Source organism: Phytophthora infestans, genomic scaffold, assembly GCF_000142945.1.
Source record: "Phytophthora infestans T30-4 supercont1.1 genomic scaffold, whole genome shotgun sequence".
In the NCBI taxonomy this organism is placed as follows: domain Eukaryota; phylum Oomycota; class Peronosporomycetes; order Peronosporales; family Peronosporaceae; genus Phytophthora; species Phytophthora infestans.
Genome location: NW_003303758.1, coordinates 686,388 through 701,630, shown reverse-complemented (window position 1 = coordinate 701,630; position 15,243 = coordinate 686,388). Strand labels below are relative to the sequence as shown.

The window sequence follows — 15,243 nt, the reverse complement described above, 5'->3', positions numbered from 1 at the left end:
ATATTTTTCAATTTCTTTTTATCCGGCATTCCACAGCTCACAAATCACTAAAGAAATAGGAACGAGTGTTCGATTATGGATCTATTCAAGTCCTCGTACGTGTACTTTGGGACTTAATACTCAATTTTCCTTATCTCCAGCTGTATTGCAAAGTTCAATTCCATTGTAATACTTCGAGGTATGAAGAATTTCATTTGGATTTTACACTTAATTTTAAATACTTCGAAGTAGCGCAGCTTTACTACTATAGAAAATAAGTGGCTCTCTGGATATTTACAGTGTAATGTTGTACAGTATCGAAACAGACGTACACTTACACATTTACATTCGTCTGCATTGTGCACAGACAAAGATAAAATATTGTGTAATAGCATAGTCAAGCTCTATTTAATTAAAAGATATAGTGAGACTTGGAGCATCGAAGAGGAAGCGCAATACTTAAAAAAAACATTTCTACAGAGCAATTCGATTAGGCTTTCCGAGCAATTTATAAGCTTAGATTTTTTTAAAACACTGGTTATACCGCCAATATCTTTGGCCTCGATCCGGACGTTCTGCCTTTTATTTGGCAAATGGCTGGTCAAATTCGAAGCTGATCTGTCGGACTGATACCCGTCCAGCCTGTCATTTCCGTGTCAGCAAGACGGAAGTCTCCATCCATTTCGACGCAATTGCGCACAGCATACAAAAGTCGTTCGCGGCAGATTTCGTCGCTGGAATATCGTGGGAGTTGGAGTGCGAAGAAACACGTATGCGACTTCGGCATCTGCGAGTCCATCCAGCCTCCAGGGGGTCCTGACGATGAGCCGTTCGCGTCTCCATTACCCGAAGACGCAAGCGCTTGGATCTTAAATTTCTGGTGGAACTGTGCTGAGCCCAAAGGCAAACGAGACCGGGCCCACACAAACCGCAGGAAGGCTCGTTTATCCTCCGCTTCGAGACTTTCCAGCACGCGCCAAAATCTCTGAATAAACTCGTCGTTCATCGACAAATCTTCGTCGTACTCGGTATTAATCTGCAATAGCTTCACGTCCACTTCCGCAACGCCACACATGCGTTTCTCAAGCTCATTCCACGTCAGAAGAGCCAATGCAGACACCGGCATAATGGAGTGCAGTCCCTGCTTTACTATATTCACCACCTCTTGCGTTTCTTGGATCCGTGCTCGAAGCATAGAATCTATATATTCTTGCAGATTGTTCAAAGTCACCGCAGTATTGGAGCCATCTTCACAGAGATCAACTGTACGTCCATCGGATAATACAGTCGTAAAGACCAAATCCATCGCTTCTAGTCGTTCTTCTAGCCCTTCCTGCTTTGAATTTTGACGTTTAAACTCGTCTAAAATACCTTTCAACGTCTTCCATAATGAATACGCGACGAAATCGATCTCTTTGAGCGTTGCTAGCGCACTCTCCGGGTTCGAGTCGTCTTCAACCACTAGTTGTTTCCACACTGACATTGCCAGATCGAGACGAACGCACACACGCGTGCGTAGACAAATACCGATCATCTGACCGATAAAGAAAAACATTTCACAATAAAGTTGTCGTTTCTCTTCAGCGCTTTCTCCAGATAAACACGATACCTTCTTATCATGTATTTGACGCTCGATAAGAGCTCCATTAAGTACGAATTTCTCACGGTTGGCTCCAACGCCATTCCGCCAATTCGGACTAGGCAGAAGAAAGGGCAAGACACACGCTGATACGGATACATTGGGGTCCACTTTCAGCGACGTACTACTGGGTCCTCCATTCGCAGTATACTCCGAACTTGTGGACCCATTATCTTCGCCTTCGGGTACGTTAAGCATCTGTAACTCGGCGAAGAATTGCGAAAAGAACTCTCGATATGGACCACCATAGTCATCCACTCCTTCTCCCTCGAACTTAACTTTAAAGCTTCGTAATTGACCGTCATCCATTGGGTGGGAGTAGACCATACGTAGCGTTTTAATAGGTAAGAAATGGAGCTCTTCAAACGACTGGCCAAAGAGGGATGAGAGCAAACTGCTGACTGTTCCTTCGTGACATTTTGCTGCTGCTGCCTTCAGCCGGTTCACTTGTAGCTGCGGTAAATCTTCGGGATAATCGTACTCGTCGTCAGATTTTTTGGGTGAATTAGCGGTTTTTTCCATCAACGCTGTCCAAAGTGTGTTTTTTACACAGACAAAGAGACTACCGCGACATTGTGACACTAGTCGACACGGCAACGAGTTGGAATCCGGTAAAAAGTAGTGCCATGAAAGGTCGAAAAAGGGTAAAGCGCGACTGATGTACATGTTGCAGAAGCGCAGTATTGCGAGCCGTGCGACGATCATCTTGTCAGGCTGAGGCATCGCAAGTACATTACTAAAGGACGTAAGCTCTAGTACAGCAGTCTTCTCTTTGACAACATTGAGCAGTTGATTGGGTGTCAGATTCCACGGACTAGTGCGAGATACCTCACAGAAATCGTCAATCACACTTAGAAGCTCACGATCCACTGCTACAGTCCACAAATAATGTTCCCCATACTCAACGAGTTCTTCTCGAGAAAGAGTAAAGGGCGAAGATATGTCCACTTTTGAACCCAAATGTGGGTCATTTAAAGAGTCTGGTGGGATATTTAAGTTGTCAACTGGAGTAGTGGAACTGGGTGTTGTTGCGCTCGCCACTAAGCGTAGTTTGGACGGATGGAAGAACCACGCTCCAGGTTCATTGTCGACTTCCACCCAGATCCGTCCGCCTGCCACGCCCATTACAACTCCACTCCCACGAGGTGTGCGGACTTTATCATCGCAATAAAACCCAGCTTTTTCACATGTTCCTCGCGTAACATCCACCCAGAGGGATTTCCCGGATCGCGTGGTAACGTGTTTAATAGATCCGGCGAGCCATTCTGCCGTCATTTCGAACGTAGTAGCAGCCATTTCCACTCGCATGGGTCTTTTATCCACCCAGTTGGCCATCAGCTCACAGGCTATTAAACAGTCCTCCACACCCGCGTCTTCTAGCTCTCCAGTCGGAGGTATATTAGTCTCACCGGTACAACTATCCTTAACGAAGGAGATCTTCTGATGTCGCGAGTAAAAGGCCACAGCGGGGGACACTGAACTCACAATATTATCGAACGCCACACCCAAATCCACTCCATTTTTACTAAACGAAAGCTCGCCTTTTTCGCAATCCAGCCGTAACCCAATGCAATCTCCTTCCGTGAATGTCTCGCCGTATGCTCGTATGCGGTTCCGCTGGTAGTACAGTGCTTTATCGCCAATAAAACCCCAGGATTGATCGTCCGCTCCAAGGAATGAATCCAAGTTCGCTTGTCGAGTAGCGACCCCTACAAAGAGATACGGAGAACTAGACTTTTCAATACGCACCAGCCATGAATGCACGCCAGTCGAGAAGCTCGTGAAGGCACACGCAGCTTTCCATACCTCATTCCCAGAGTACGACACACTGAGGTTGTCGTCTGCGAAGGATAACAAGCTACTGCGAGTGCGTTTGCGGTCAAACAGCAGCAAACAACCTTCCGATTCCAACGCATCTCCACTGCTACTAGCGACCATATGAGCGGCAGGTGTTGGGGCCACGTTAAACCCAGTAACGCCCTGTAGAACGTGCAGCAGTTCCACGTACCCCTGGAGATACTGAGAGAACAACAGTCGACCTTGACTCAACTCGCGACTGTGTCTTACAACAGCTGCAGTTAAGAAGTCTTGGACAACCAGTTGTGCCTCGTTTACCATGTCTTTGTCGACATTTTCTATGGCTCTCAATACTCTGCTGATAGTGCGAAGGATGACAAACTTCAGCGGCAAATTCGTCGTGCCAAGACAACGTCGTAGACGGCGTAAAATAATCTTCGCACCATCAACAGAAAGACACAATGACGAGTGTGTAGAAGCTGCTAGTAGCGCGTCTAGCAGCCAAATAACAAGTTCAATTCCTGGCTCTTCCAGCACAATTTGATCTGGACGATGGAGCTCCCGTTGCGTCCATAAAACAGCTTCGTACGCTTTACCAGCTGCTGCTGTTTCCAGTTCTTCAAGGCAGAATTCGAACGCTGACGCAACGAAAGATGCGTCGTGCTGGATCAAATATCGAATCGACATTGAAAATACTTCATCAATAGATAATTTTTGCAACTGTGTCGACGAATTTCGCACAATAATTGCGAATTGATCCCCACGTAATCCAGCAGCTTGAACCACTGTTCAAACGGTATCAAAACCGGTACTGACCTTGTCTGATGTAACACTGTGGCCATTATCTGACGAGCATACAGGATTGACAACGTGTTCTCGAATTCTCGCAGCTGGCGGACAAGATCTTGAAGGTCAAGTTGGTTCAATTCTCTCTTCACTTTCGTTTCTATGGCGTCAGCTCGCCATGATTTCATAAAACGCGACTTGGTATTCGACAGGAAGCCTCCATCTTCGAAAGGAAAATACATTTCCGCAAACAATTTTCTCCCCATTTCTTTGTCATTTAAATGAGGGACATCCATATCGTTCTCGGCGTCCTTTGTCGTGTTAACAGTCGCACTTAATGACGGAACGTGCGTACTACCGCTCGGTATATCGTCAGTATTCACGACGTCGTCCTCTTCTTCGTCGAAATGAGGAGAATCTCGTCCCTTATCGCGTTCTTTATCCAATGTGGACTGTAACTTACTCAGATATTCCAGATTGTCCACAATCCAGGCCGACGCATTGACGATATCGTTCTCGGTTTGCTTTAACGCCAGCACGCACCAATCTTCCGGAAATCCCATCAGCATCAGCTCCTCCACGAACTCCGCTCTATTTTCTTCAGCGTCGTCTTCGTCGTCGTCATTGTCTCCATCGTCTAAACTCTCGTCTTCCTCGTCGTCTTCGTCGTCGTCTTGCTCGTCACCTTGAGCGGGATCCCAGTTCTCATTTACCGGTTCGTCTCCATCCGATAAATTACCGTCATTTAAACGCATTATTTCGGTCGGCGTTAGTAAAAAGCTTCGACGCCCTGTCGTCATCTCGTCATTAAAAGAGGCACTTTGAGCGGATGAAACCTCGCGTTTACCTTCAAATGCACTCGCCAATTCCGCCTCTCCTTCCTCCCCGAGATCAACCAGCGCAGTGTACACTTCTCGACGTAAAGAACTCACTCGTTTCTCCACGCTGTAAAGTGTGTCATGCTTCGGATTGCTATCCGGACGGGATGCTATCTCTGTAATTGTTTCAATCAACGCTGGCTTAGCTAGTAATTCGTCAACTCCAGAGTCCGTTCCAGCAATTTGTACTAGAATCTTCAGTAACGAGCATCCAATATTCAAGGAGATCAAATCCCCGTCAGATTCGAGGTAGACAGCAGGGATCACCTCTGCTGCCTTTTCCACCAATCCGTTAGCTGCTTTATGGTCACATTTATCCCACGCGACGTCGTAGATTATATTCGAATACGCGCCGTCATTCGCATTGGATATTATAACCGGCATTAGCTCGTCAGTATTCACCTTCGAGTAAAGTGAACTAGTATCTGGAAAATCGACATTCGAGCCAAAAACTTTCTCGAACCAGGATTTTTCGTTGCGATTCTGTAGTCCGTCGGTACGTTTGAGAATGTTGGGGTTATTATCCATCCGGATGTGAGCTAGGGTGTCAATTTGTGGCGGGTATCTTGTATCGGACGGGGTGTCGGGGAAATTTTGAGCTGAGTTGGATGCATGATACTCGAGCGACAGAACCTGGGCAATATCTCTCGATCCTCGCACTTCTACAGTGATCCCTGGTCTTAAAAACTCGAAGCCTCCACTAAGGAAGTACAAGCAGCCTACCGATTCCACACACTTGACGGTAGAGAAACAAAGTACGTGCTTTCCAAACTGAATACCACAAATTTCAGGCTCGACGTCTCGAGAATTCGAAAAATTCCGGGTAATATTCGAACTCACTCGAATAATACTCTGGCGCCACGTACCGTTCGAATTTCTGAAAAGCCGCTGTAGAAGCTGGTTTAGTTCATTCGCCAGCATCAGACTCTGCCGCTTCGACGACTGGTACCGCCTCTCGACATCATTTTCTAGATCGAATTGTAGCTCGGTGTCTCGAACCTCAAGAGAAAATTGATTACCATGAATTCCACGAGCCAACATCAGTGTCCATGGCACCACAGCAGCCTCGCTGGCTTCTAAAGTCCTTTGTGGACATTTGTTCAAGCAGAATCCGATCATTCGGAGCACTTGCTGGACGAAAACATCCTCCAATGTGTAGAATCCAAGGGCCTCTGGCGTCTCTTGTACCAGTACTTTCGAAGCATCCACGGGGTGTTGAAGAGGTAGTAGAGCACACAAGACACGTAACGCGGACTGCTGTACCACTGCTGAGTTGGTACCGAGAAACGTACCCCAAATGAGCTTCATCCAATCGTAAAATTGGGAACGGAAGTGAATTATTCCTTCAGATGAAGTGCTGAGTAGGATGAGTAAAGCGTGCAACTCCACGAGTTTCGAATGGTCATCGTCCCGTTCACAAAGTCCAGAAGGAGATTTTTTCTCGTCGTAAACGATGCGAACGTGGATGGGAGACAACGAGCGATTGTGGAAGCGGAAGTGGCTCAACCAGCCGTCGAAACACCGGAACGCGCCTGATGTGTGATCCGGAATATTCATTCCGGAGTCCCAATGAACGCCTTTCATGATCCCAAGTGAGCGTGACAGAAAGCCAATAGCCGAAGAGACGGAGGACGTAGTTTGCGTCATTGGGAATCTTCCGAAATGAAGCGGAAGATCCACGTTCCCAGCCGCCCATATAGCAGTACTTTGCGCTACTAACGAGCGTTGACAGTCGAGAATACCGTTCAAATAGAGGCGTATTTTCATGGCTTCTAACACTATCGCCACGTGGACCCATTTCCCGCTTGCTACGCCTTGTTTCGACATCATTCTCTCCCATATTCGGCCCTTAATAGGCAGCTCTCCAGCGTCTCCTTCTCGGTCTATATCCATGAGAATGCCCACTTCTAGTTGCCAATTACCAGAGCTTTCAGGTAGGAGTAGTAAGTACAGCGATATCTCACGTACAGCACCTCGAATAAATATCAATTGACGGTCTTGCGGGGTATCAGACACGTCAAAAAGATCATTATCCGTTCGTGTACCCGACTGGCTGTTAACAAAAAGCCACGTCGTGACACTAAACTCATTCGGTTTAAGTAACGGAGACATAGCTGTAGTCGTCTCGGAAGCAGAGATCATGTCATCGTAGCTGCACGTCACTCCTTTACTCTGAGCGGAGAATCGTTGCGGCGACGTAATGACCTCAAAACTCCTACGGACCGCCACAGGAACTGTGAGATTTGATTCGATCGGCTTCGCGTTATCCACAGCGAGTTGTAGAGGCAAAAATCGATTCGAGATCGAGATGGCTTCACTATATAATAACCGTGATACGCCCGACAATACAGGGAACGTGGGGACGTAGATATCTCCGCTTGATGCGTTTTGTACTGCGAAGTGAGCGCAGATATACCTGAACAGAACCCACAACGTCTCTTTTAGTCGCGAGAGCTGTTTTTTTACGATGAATTGAGGATTTGGTCCTCCGTTTGCGTCGCAATTGTCATACGAAAACTGCTGCATCATTTCTCGAATAACGTCAAGAATTCCAATGTCACTCACAAATTCGAATTGCTCCTCATTGAAGTGGATCCCCCACACACTCAGCAGCATAATAACGATCCAGAACGAACTGGTACCGTCCAGGTCTCCCGAGTTTATCAGCTTTGCAGCCTTGTCGGTTATCATGTCAGTTAATTGTCCGATAAACTCGTAAAAGGTTTCATTCTTTAGACTCGAGTAGAAGTACCCAGCGTTGTGGGATGCGAGCAGTGGAGTCGACGATTGGAACACAAAAACCTGTGAGATCTGATAAACAACGTCGGTTTGGATCGAGTCAAACGAGACCATAGTGAGGAGTTCCCACAGTGTTTCAAGGCCTCGAATCGAGCAACTAACACGTCGACACGGATCGACCAGTAGCGTTCGGATTGCGTCCGTAGAAGACACGCGCTCGTCCGACAAAATATAGGCCAGCACTTCCTGAGAAACATGATTTTGTCGGTTCGTTTGGAGATCTGTAGCAGCAGATTTCCAGCGGATAATCGTGTGAACAATTGTCCGTATTCGTCTCCATTTGGACGTTGGGAACGCGACCAGAAAGGGCGATTTCTCGTCCGTGTATGTAGCGTGAAGATGCCGTTTAACGGATGAAGAAGAGACGCTAAAAGTTGAGCTGGCAGAGACGAGGAACGCTGGATCATATGGTGCGATGTAGCCGGCATCTAGCTGAAGATTCCTGTGTTCTTGCTCTTCGTGGACATTTAGAAATAGCAGAAGGTTACATCGATCCAGAATCGTTTGTTGAAGAGCAGAAATGCGATCCAAAGCGCTTAAATCCGAGTCTTTCTGGGGCAGATTCTTGATCTCCGTCTTCTTAGTGGCCACACGTCGTCGCAACTGAGCAACAAACTGCCACAAACGCATGAAACTTCGAGGGGAAGATCGATTCTGCGTAGTATTTCTAAATCCCAAAGCGAAGTGATACGCCTGAGTGCCGAGCATGTTGTGATGAAGCAGTGCTGCGAAGCACGCCGCCTCTATCTGCGTGTCATTTACTGAGTGCGTCGAAGCCTTGGAGAGTCGAGACTGTCGCAAGATCATTCGATATGACGGGTCTTTCCTTGCGTAGCTATCTCGCACCCAGTCACACAACTTCACTTCGTTTTGGGTCTCGGAATTTGTTCCTTGTTGAAGCAAAATCAGGAATTTGTGAACGGAAGCAGGTCGAAATATCTCTCCGTAGTTTATATCCGTAGGTTGTTGCCAGTCTGGGGTAATATCGTCGTTTTCCGACGCTGGAGGGAGTATTAACGAGAACGGTGGGGTATTAAGTCCCAGAGGTGCTGCCAGTACTGGGAACGGCGTGTGTTTAACCGTTCGACCCTGTTGCGAACTCTGTGGGTCCGTTTGTGTGATGTTTTGCGTCAGGTAGTTGGCGTTCAAGCCACCTCTGAGTAACGAGCTCGTTAGCCAACGAGCTGAAAGTTTCGTGGTACCGTGGTCGCCCTGGTAAGTAAAATACGGGTCTCCACTCACTAGCGTCACTGCCATCTCAGCTGTCAGTACAGCCAGCTCTTTTTCCAGTCGGTAGAGCCACGGCATCGTCATCGCATCGGACGCTGACACTCCTTTTCTTGCCGTTTGACCCTCCGTAAGTAATTTACTTTCGCTCTTACGTCGAAAGTTACCAGTGCCGTAACTTTCTTTCTCTGACGATCGAGAATGTAAAGAAGAGCCCATCGTTTCCACAAAATCTTTCTCGGCTTGTTGCGCGTCGCTATCTTGTTGATTAAGCCCATCTAACAGCCTCAGTAAGTTCTTCAACCTCGGCAACAAAGTTGCCGCGAACAGAGAATTGTTACTAAACTCAAACAAACTTACCACTAGTAGTGGTAAAAACTGGCCAGCAATCGAATGTTCCATAGTCTCCAATACCTTCCCGCGTAAGGACTCATCCCCACATTCGAAGCTTGCGTACCCATTCGTTGGACTAGGCATCGTCTCCATGGAACATACCTGGCCTAGCACTTCGCAGCATTGTCCTAAAGCTGCAACTACGAACTCAATGAAGCAACGCCAGGACCGCGGAACACGATCCAAATCGTGTTCATCCACACGAAATACTCGGTCAACCACAGCAGCTACTCGCTCTTTAATTCCAGCAACGAGTTGTGCCTTTGGGTCCTCTTTTAAAGTCCACTCCGGAGTGCTTGCAGCCCAACTAGAGAGATGTTTCTGCAGGCCAGCGAGGGTGTTAAAGAACGCTCTTAACGTGCCTTCTTGTCGTGGGTTAACGTCAGCTACTACGTCTCCTAACCGTCTTGAGAAATCGGCAGCGATACGTTCGAGAAGAACTTGATACACTTCAGTTATTATCGACGTTCTAACGTCTTCATTCTCTTGCGGAACAGCAGATATCAAAGGTAAAAACCGGACGATCAGCGAATCTTCCGTTAGTCTCCTTAAAAGCGGCTCAAGTAGCAGCGATTTCGACTTCGGTAACTTATCAATAAGCCACAGATCACGTCGACAAAGCAGGCCACACGAATGTTCCGGGTTGTCTCTTGCGAGCTCGTGCATCGTGTGCATACAGAACTGACGCCGAAGACATTGACACGGGAAGAAGAGCTCAAATCCCTGCATCAACGTGGCCACAGCGTCTTCCGCAATTCTACCGACATGTTCGCCTTCATTTGGTGAATTTTCGAGAATGTTACAAACATTCCGTCGACTTTTGAGGTCAACTAGCGATAGTAACACGTCACGAACTTGAAGAATTGCTACGCGCATACATTCCAGCTCAGTGTTACGTGACGTGGCGTCTGAAGAGACTAAGATGACTGTCTTGGCCAGGCCGGATCGTAACATTTGCGACAGATTCGCTTGGAGAATGCGCAGAGTTGCCAGGATCATGTACATCTGAAGTCGTGGAGAAGAGAAACACGCCGCTAGCTGAGCGTTTGTCTCCATCTTCTTCGTACTGAGATGTTTCAATAAAACCGCGAGACTTTCAAACGTAGCGCTGCAATTATGGATCGCAAACGCCTCAAATGTTCCGTCGAAAGTGAAGCTTGCATCGAACGAACAATTTGACCTCGTTAGTGTGTCAATGGCACTAAATGACGGATGCTGTAACATGGGGTAACTTCCTGCTTTGGGGGTAAAAGGCTGACATAATCGATCGAGTTGGGCGAGTATCACAACAGCCACTGACAGGGCATCTGTTGAGTCCGTGGAACTCGAATTTCCTCTGTCTTCATCTCGAGAATCCTCCATTGCTGGCACTTCAACAGCAGTATCCATGTCATTAAACCCAGGGAGTTCCGGGTCGAGTAGTAGCTGGACGGTCGCAGAAGACAGGATGGTCGAATGTGTGATCCCGCTTGAAGCACTCACCTCTTCCTTGTCATTTCCCGAATCTTGTTCGTTCTTGTCGTCCTCTTTCCCTCCCGTAAGGACTACAGTGTGGTAAAAACCGGCAGCAACCAACGCGATTCTCTTCCCCACAAAATCGTCAATAGGAAATGGGTACACCCGTTCAGTCGTATCCCCTGTACCCAATTGGCCGTGGTTATTACGCCCGAAAACGTACATAACGCCGTTATCCGAGACAGCGATTGTATGGTAACATCCACATGCTATACGGACGATATCTTTCCCTTCTAACTCGTCAATTAACCTCGCATTCGAGAATCTCTGCTGCTGAAGTTGGAGATTACTCGTCGAGCTCGCATTCGAGCGACCTAGACCGAGTTGGCCGTAGTCATTCCGCCCAAAGGCGAACAAATGCGCCCCACTACAGAGAGCTATCGTATGGTAATATCCGCATCGAATCTCCAGACATTCTTGGCGTTCCAAGCCGCCTCGTACCTGTACAGGAGCGAGTTGGTTCTCCATAGTGTCAATACCCAATTGACCGTAATCATTTTTCCCAAACGCGAAGGCTTTACCACTAACTGTGACCACCATCGTGTGGTATTGTCCACATGCGACCGAAACGATTTGTTGGTCACTCAAAGCTTCGACGAATTGAGGAATTTTACGATCAATGGAGTCATTGTGACCCAATTGGCCGTAGTCGTTGCGTCCAAAAGTGTACAGATTCTGCAGATTTCCGTCCTCACAGGCCAGCACAGTATGGTAATAGCTACACGACACCAGTCGTACAATTTTATTCTCCAGACTTCGAATAATCTTTGGAACACTTTCGCTTGTCGTGTTGCCGTGCCCCAATTGGCCACGATAGTTGTACCCACACGTCGCTACCCGTCCATCCGTACTGACTAGAATCGTATGTTCGCATCCATTGTACGCGTGAGCTTGAGAACTCCCACTGTCCATCTTTGGAATTTCGCTTAAATGACTCACTCGAGCGGTCCCTCCTTGTCCACATTGGCCATTGTCGTTATACCCGCACGTGAAAACTTTGCCGTCTGCAGTCAACACGACCGTGTGCTCGTTCCCAGCGCCGATCTGAATAATTTCCTTCTGTTGAAGTGCCTGGATCCGCTCGAAAGATTTCCGTGACGCCGTGTCTCCATGTCCGAGCTCTCCGTACGAATTCTGTCCACAGCTCCAGACTTCTCGTTCGCCCTCGTCTTCGTGGAATATCGTCGTATCATTCGACACAAACGCGTTCGGTGGTTTCCCTCGTGTCGGTACAGAAGCTTTGACACGGTCCAGCTCTACAAGTACGCACTGGACGTTGAGCGTTCGAAATTTCGGACACCTCGCGGTCAGGACTGGCGTGTCACTCTTAGTCGAGTCCCTCATCTTGGTCATATCCAGCGACAGACTTGCGTTCATCACCAACGCGTCCTTGAGCTCTTCCTTTGTCCTCTGTATATTCACGAGGTTGTTGCCTGGACTACTGTACAGCAGTCGATGATGCATTGCGAGACTCACAGTATGAGCACTCGTTTTGACCCCTTTCAATGTTTTTTTCTTAAACGTTTCCTGCGTCGTGCTATCTCCCAAGATTTCCGTTTGTGGTTTATTGGAATACGGACAAGACGCTCCAGGTTTAAAGTGTATCTGCGTCAAATCGTCTTCTCGTTTGGAATTAGGGAGGAGCTCCTCACTGCGCACAGTTCTGAGTGACGGGACGGAGGACGTGAGTAGCGAACGTGACGAAAGTCGTAGATCTTTCATCGACTCGGACGCGTTGTTGTTAACACCGAGAAGCACTTTAAGGACCACTAAGAAGTCTCTAATTGAGCCTGTGGCTGCGGCAAGGTGGATCAAGCCATTCACTGCGTTAGTACGGTCCATTACATCCTGTTCCGTGTTTCCAGACGAGATAGCCGGTAGTTTGGGGGACGTCGTAGGGAGTGTATAGGAGCGTGGACACATATCCAGCAAGAAACGCTGGATCTTGTCCGTAAACTCCAAGATCTCAGCTTCGGGTGAACATGTAGCCATACTGCGTGATGAGCTCCGAACGGTACCACTATTTCGTCTAGAACAGAGAGCTAGAAAGCCCATGGAGCGTAGAAATGGCAGTAGATCTTCAAGAAACTCGCGTCTTTGACTCACTGTAGCATCGTGTAAGTCGTTCAGTAAACACACGAGCACTTGGATGCCTAGTGTTGCTTCCCTCGTCACTTTGTCCTTAGGTTTGGTTGGTCCAAAAAGGCCGACCGGGTCTTCTATAGTAGCCGACGGTAGTACAGTGTTCTCCAAGCTTTTCACGATGGATATATTCACTTGAACTGCTGCTATCCAGTGTCGATGCTGAGCAGCTACCGCCTCGTGCATGCTCTTCATTAATTGACGACGTAAGGCGATTAGCTGGTAGATTGGATTCGGGAACGTGCAGACCCAACGCAGTGCCTGTTTTAGGTCGGCTACCATGACGGCGGCCAGTTCTGGCTGCCGGAGGCGTCCGAGCACACACAGCGCGTTCGTGAGCTCCCGTTCATTCCGGTCTTCATTGTCGGTGGCTGCATCCGTCGTCGTGTCCTCTTTCGCGTCGAGTTCGTCGTCTTCCGACACCCCTCGGGCCGCTTTCGTCTGTGCCGCAAGCAACCATTGACGAATGGTCCTGTCCGGCACTAAGAGCACCGTCTCATTATGTGCCGAACGACCTGTTCGACGGGCGCCTTGCGTAATTTCGATGCGTCTCAGTTGTTTGGCCAGGAATTTCTCGTCTCTCAGCTGGGCGAAGGTCAGACGACCCCACCGCAAGTCTGGACGTCCAGTAGTATTGGATGCGGCACTACGAGGCTCGTAGCCGGTGCCGGTGGCCGTCCCCGCGTCGCCACGCTGCATGGTGTGAGTCCTGCGATCACGAGAGGGAAATAGAACGACCGTTGGTCTCGCCGACCCTCCAATCGGACGATTTAAGCTCGATCTCCGTGCCATTCGGTCACCACCGAAGGTGCCGAATTCGAAGCAGAGCAATCCAGTCAATGACTTGAGTTTGCCACCTTTGTTCGCACCATCGTTTGAAGAAGATGACAATGCGCTCGTTCTCGTCACTTAACAATTTACTGCGTTGGTGCATTCTTTAACAACGATGACGCTGCTCAAGACACTTTTCTTGTTTTTCAATCTCGTTGTAGGACTGCAAGCTGCCTCGGGGATCGAGTACACTGACACCGGCATCGTTATTGTCGGTACGACAGAACTTCTGGGCGTCAACGTGACGGCCGGAACTTCTCACAAAGATCTCATCTCGTACGAGTTCGCGTCTTATATCGCCGTCCATTTCGCCGGCTTTAACCTGCCGGAAGGAGATTCGGTGGTCATCAGCTCCCCGGACGTGAATGTCGCGGTGTCACACACGTATACCGGTCGGGGACGACAACAGACCGGAACGTTCATCGCCAGTTTCGTGCCGGGTAATTCCGTCACCGTCACGTACACGTCTGTCGGACCGGCCTCTGCCGGTCAGGGATACCGCATCACGGGATTCTCTCGTGGTTACCCGACGATGCATCACGAGTCGGTTTGTGGCGATGGAGATCAGTCGCTTCCGGCAAAATGCTACGCGCCCGGCACCAACCTGTCCGAACATCTACCTGATGCGTATACAAAAGCTCAAGCTGTCGCCCGTCTACTGGTCAACGGCACGTACCTGTGCACCGGTTGGCTTGGTGGCAGTGAAGGACACTTGTTCACGAACCACCACTGCTTTGAGCAAGAAGACTGGGTGCTCACGACCGACATTGAGTTCGCTGCTGAGAGCTCGTCGTGTAGTGAACAGTGTGAGACACAGCTCGGCTGTCCCGGAACGCTCGTAGCCACGGCATCGACCCTTATCGCCGACAGTGAAGACATCGACTACTCGGTCGTGCAGTTACCGGACTGCGTCGATCTCTCTCCGTACGGATATCTGCAAATGCGTGAGTCTGGCCCGGTAGTAAACGAGTCGATCTACGTGCCGCAGCATCCGGACGGGTACGCGAAGCGCATCGTGAGCACTGTCGACCGTGGAGACAGCACGACAGTGCTAAGTGTCGGCAAGGACGGAAACTGTGGGACCGAACAGGTCGGACACAACGCAGATACTAAAGGCGGCTCGTCCGGCTCACCGTTGATATCTTCGAAGGATAATTTGGTGGTTGGGATCCACCATTGTGGCGGGTGTGCGAACACGGCGATCGACGTGCGTACTGTACTGGCGGACTTGGCGTCGAAGAATATCACAATAAAGAA

General features: G+C 48.8%; 3 protein-coding genes across 3 annotated transcripts; 1 reads left to right on the top strand and 2 right to left on the bottom strand.

The window, feature by feature from the left end:
* Positions 1-580: 580 nt before the first annotated feature.
* PITG_00098 (HECT E3 ubiquitin ligase, putative) lies at positions 581-4,257 on the bottom strand (the record flags this gene model as incomplete). The annotated part of the gene is made up of 2 exons (XM_002908681.1): positions 581-4,135; positions 4,180-4,257. The coding sequence occupies 2 exons, from the start codon at positions 4,255-4,257 to the stop codon at positions 581-583; spliced, it is 3,633 nt and encodes a 1,210-aa protein (XP_002908727.1).
* A 1,220-nt stretch (positions 4,258-5,477) lies between these two features.
* PITG_00097 (uncharacterized protein) lies at positions 5,478-13,437 on the bottom strand (the record flags this gene model as incomplete). Its single annotated transcript, XM_002908680.1, has 9 exons — positions 5,478-5,535; positions 5,699-7,533; positions 7,621-8,736; positions 8,938-9,291; positions 9,334-9,967; positions 10,016-10,503; positions 10,876-12,983; positions 13,032-13,194; positions 13,297-13,437. 9 exons carry the CDS (start codon positions 13,435-13,437, stop codon positions 5,478-5,480), a joined length of 6,897 nt encoding a protein of 2,298 aa, XP_002908726.1.
* A 664-nt stretch (positions 13,438-14,101) lies between these two features.
* Positions 14,102-15,005, top strand: PITG_00096 (uncharacterized protein; the record flags this gene model as incomplete). The annotated part of the gene is made up of 2 exons (XM_002908679.1): positions 14,102-14,955; positions 14,996-15,005. 2 exons carry the CDS (start codon positions 14,102-14,104, stop codon positions 15,003-15,005), a joined length of 864 nt encoding a protein of 287 aa, XP_002908725.1.
* Positions 15,006-15,243: the final 238 nt, after the last annotated feature.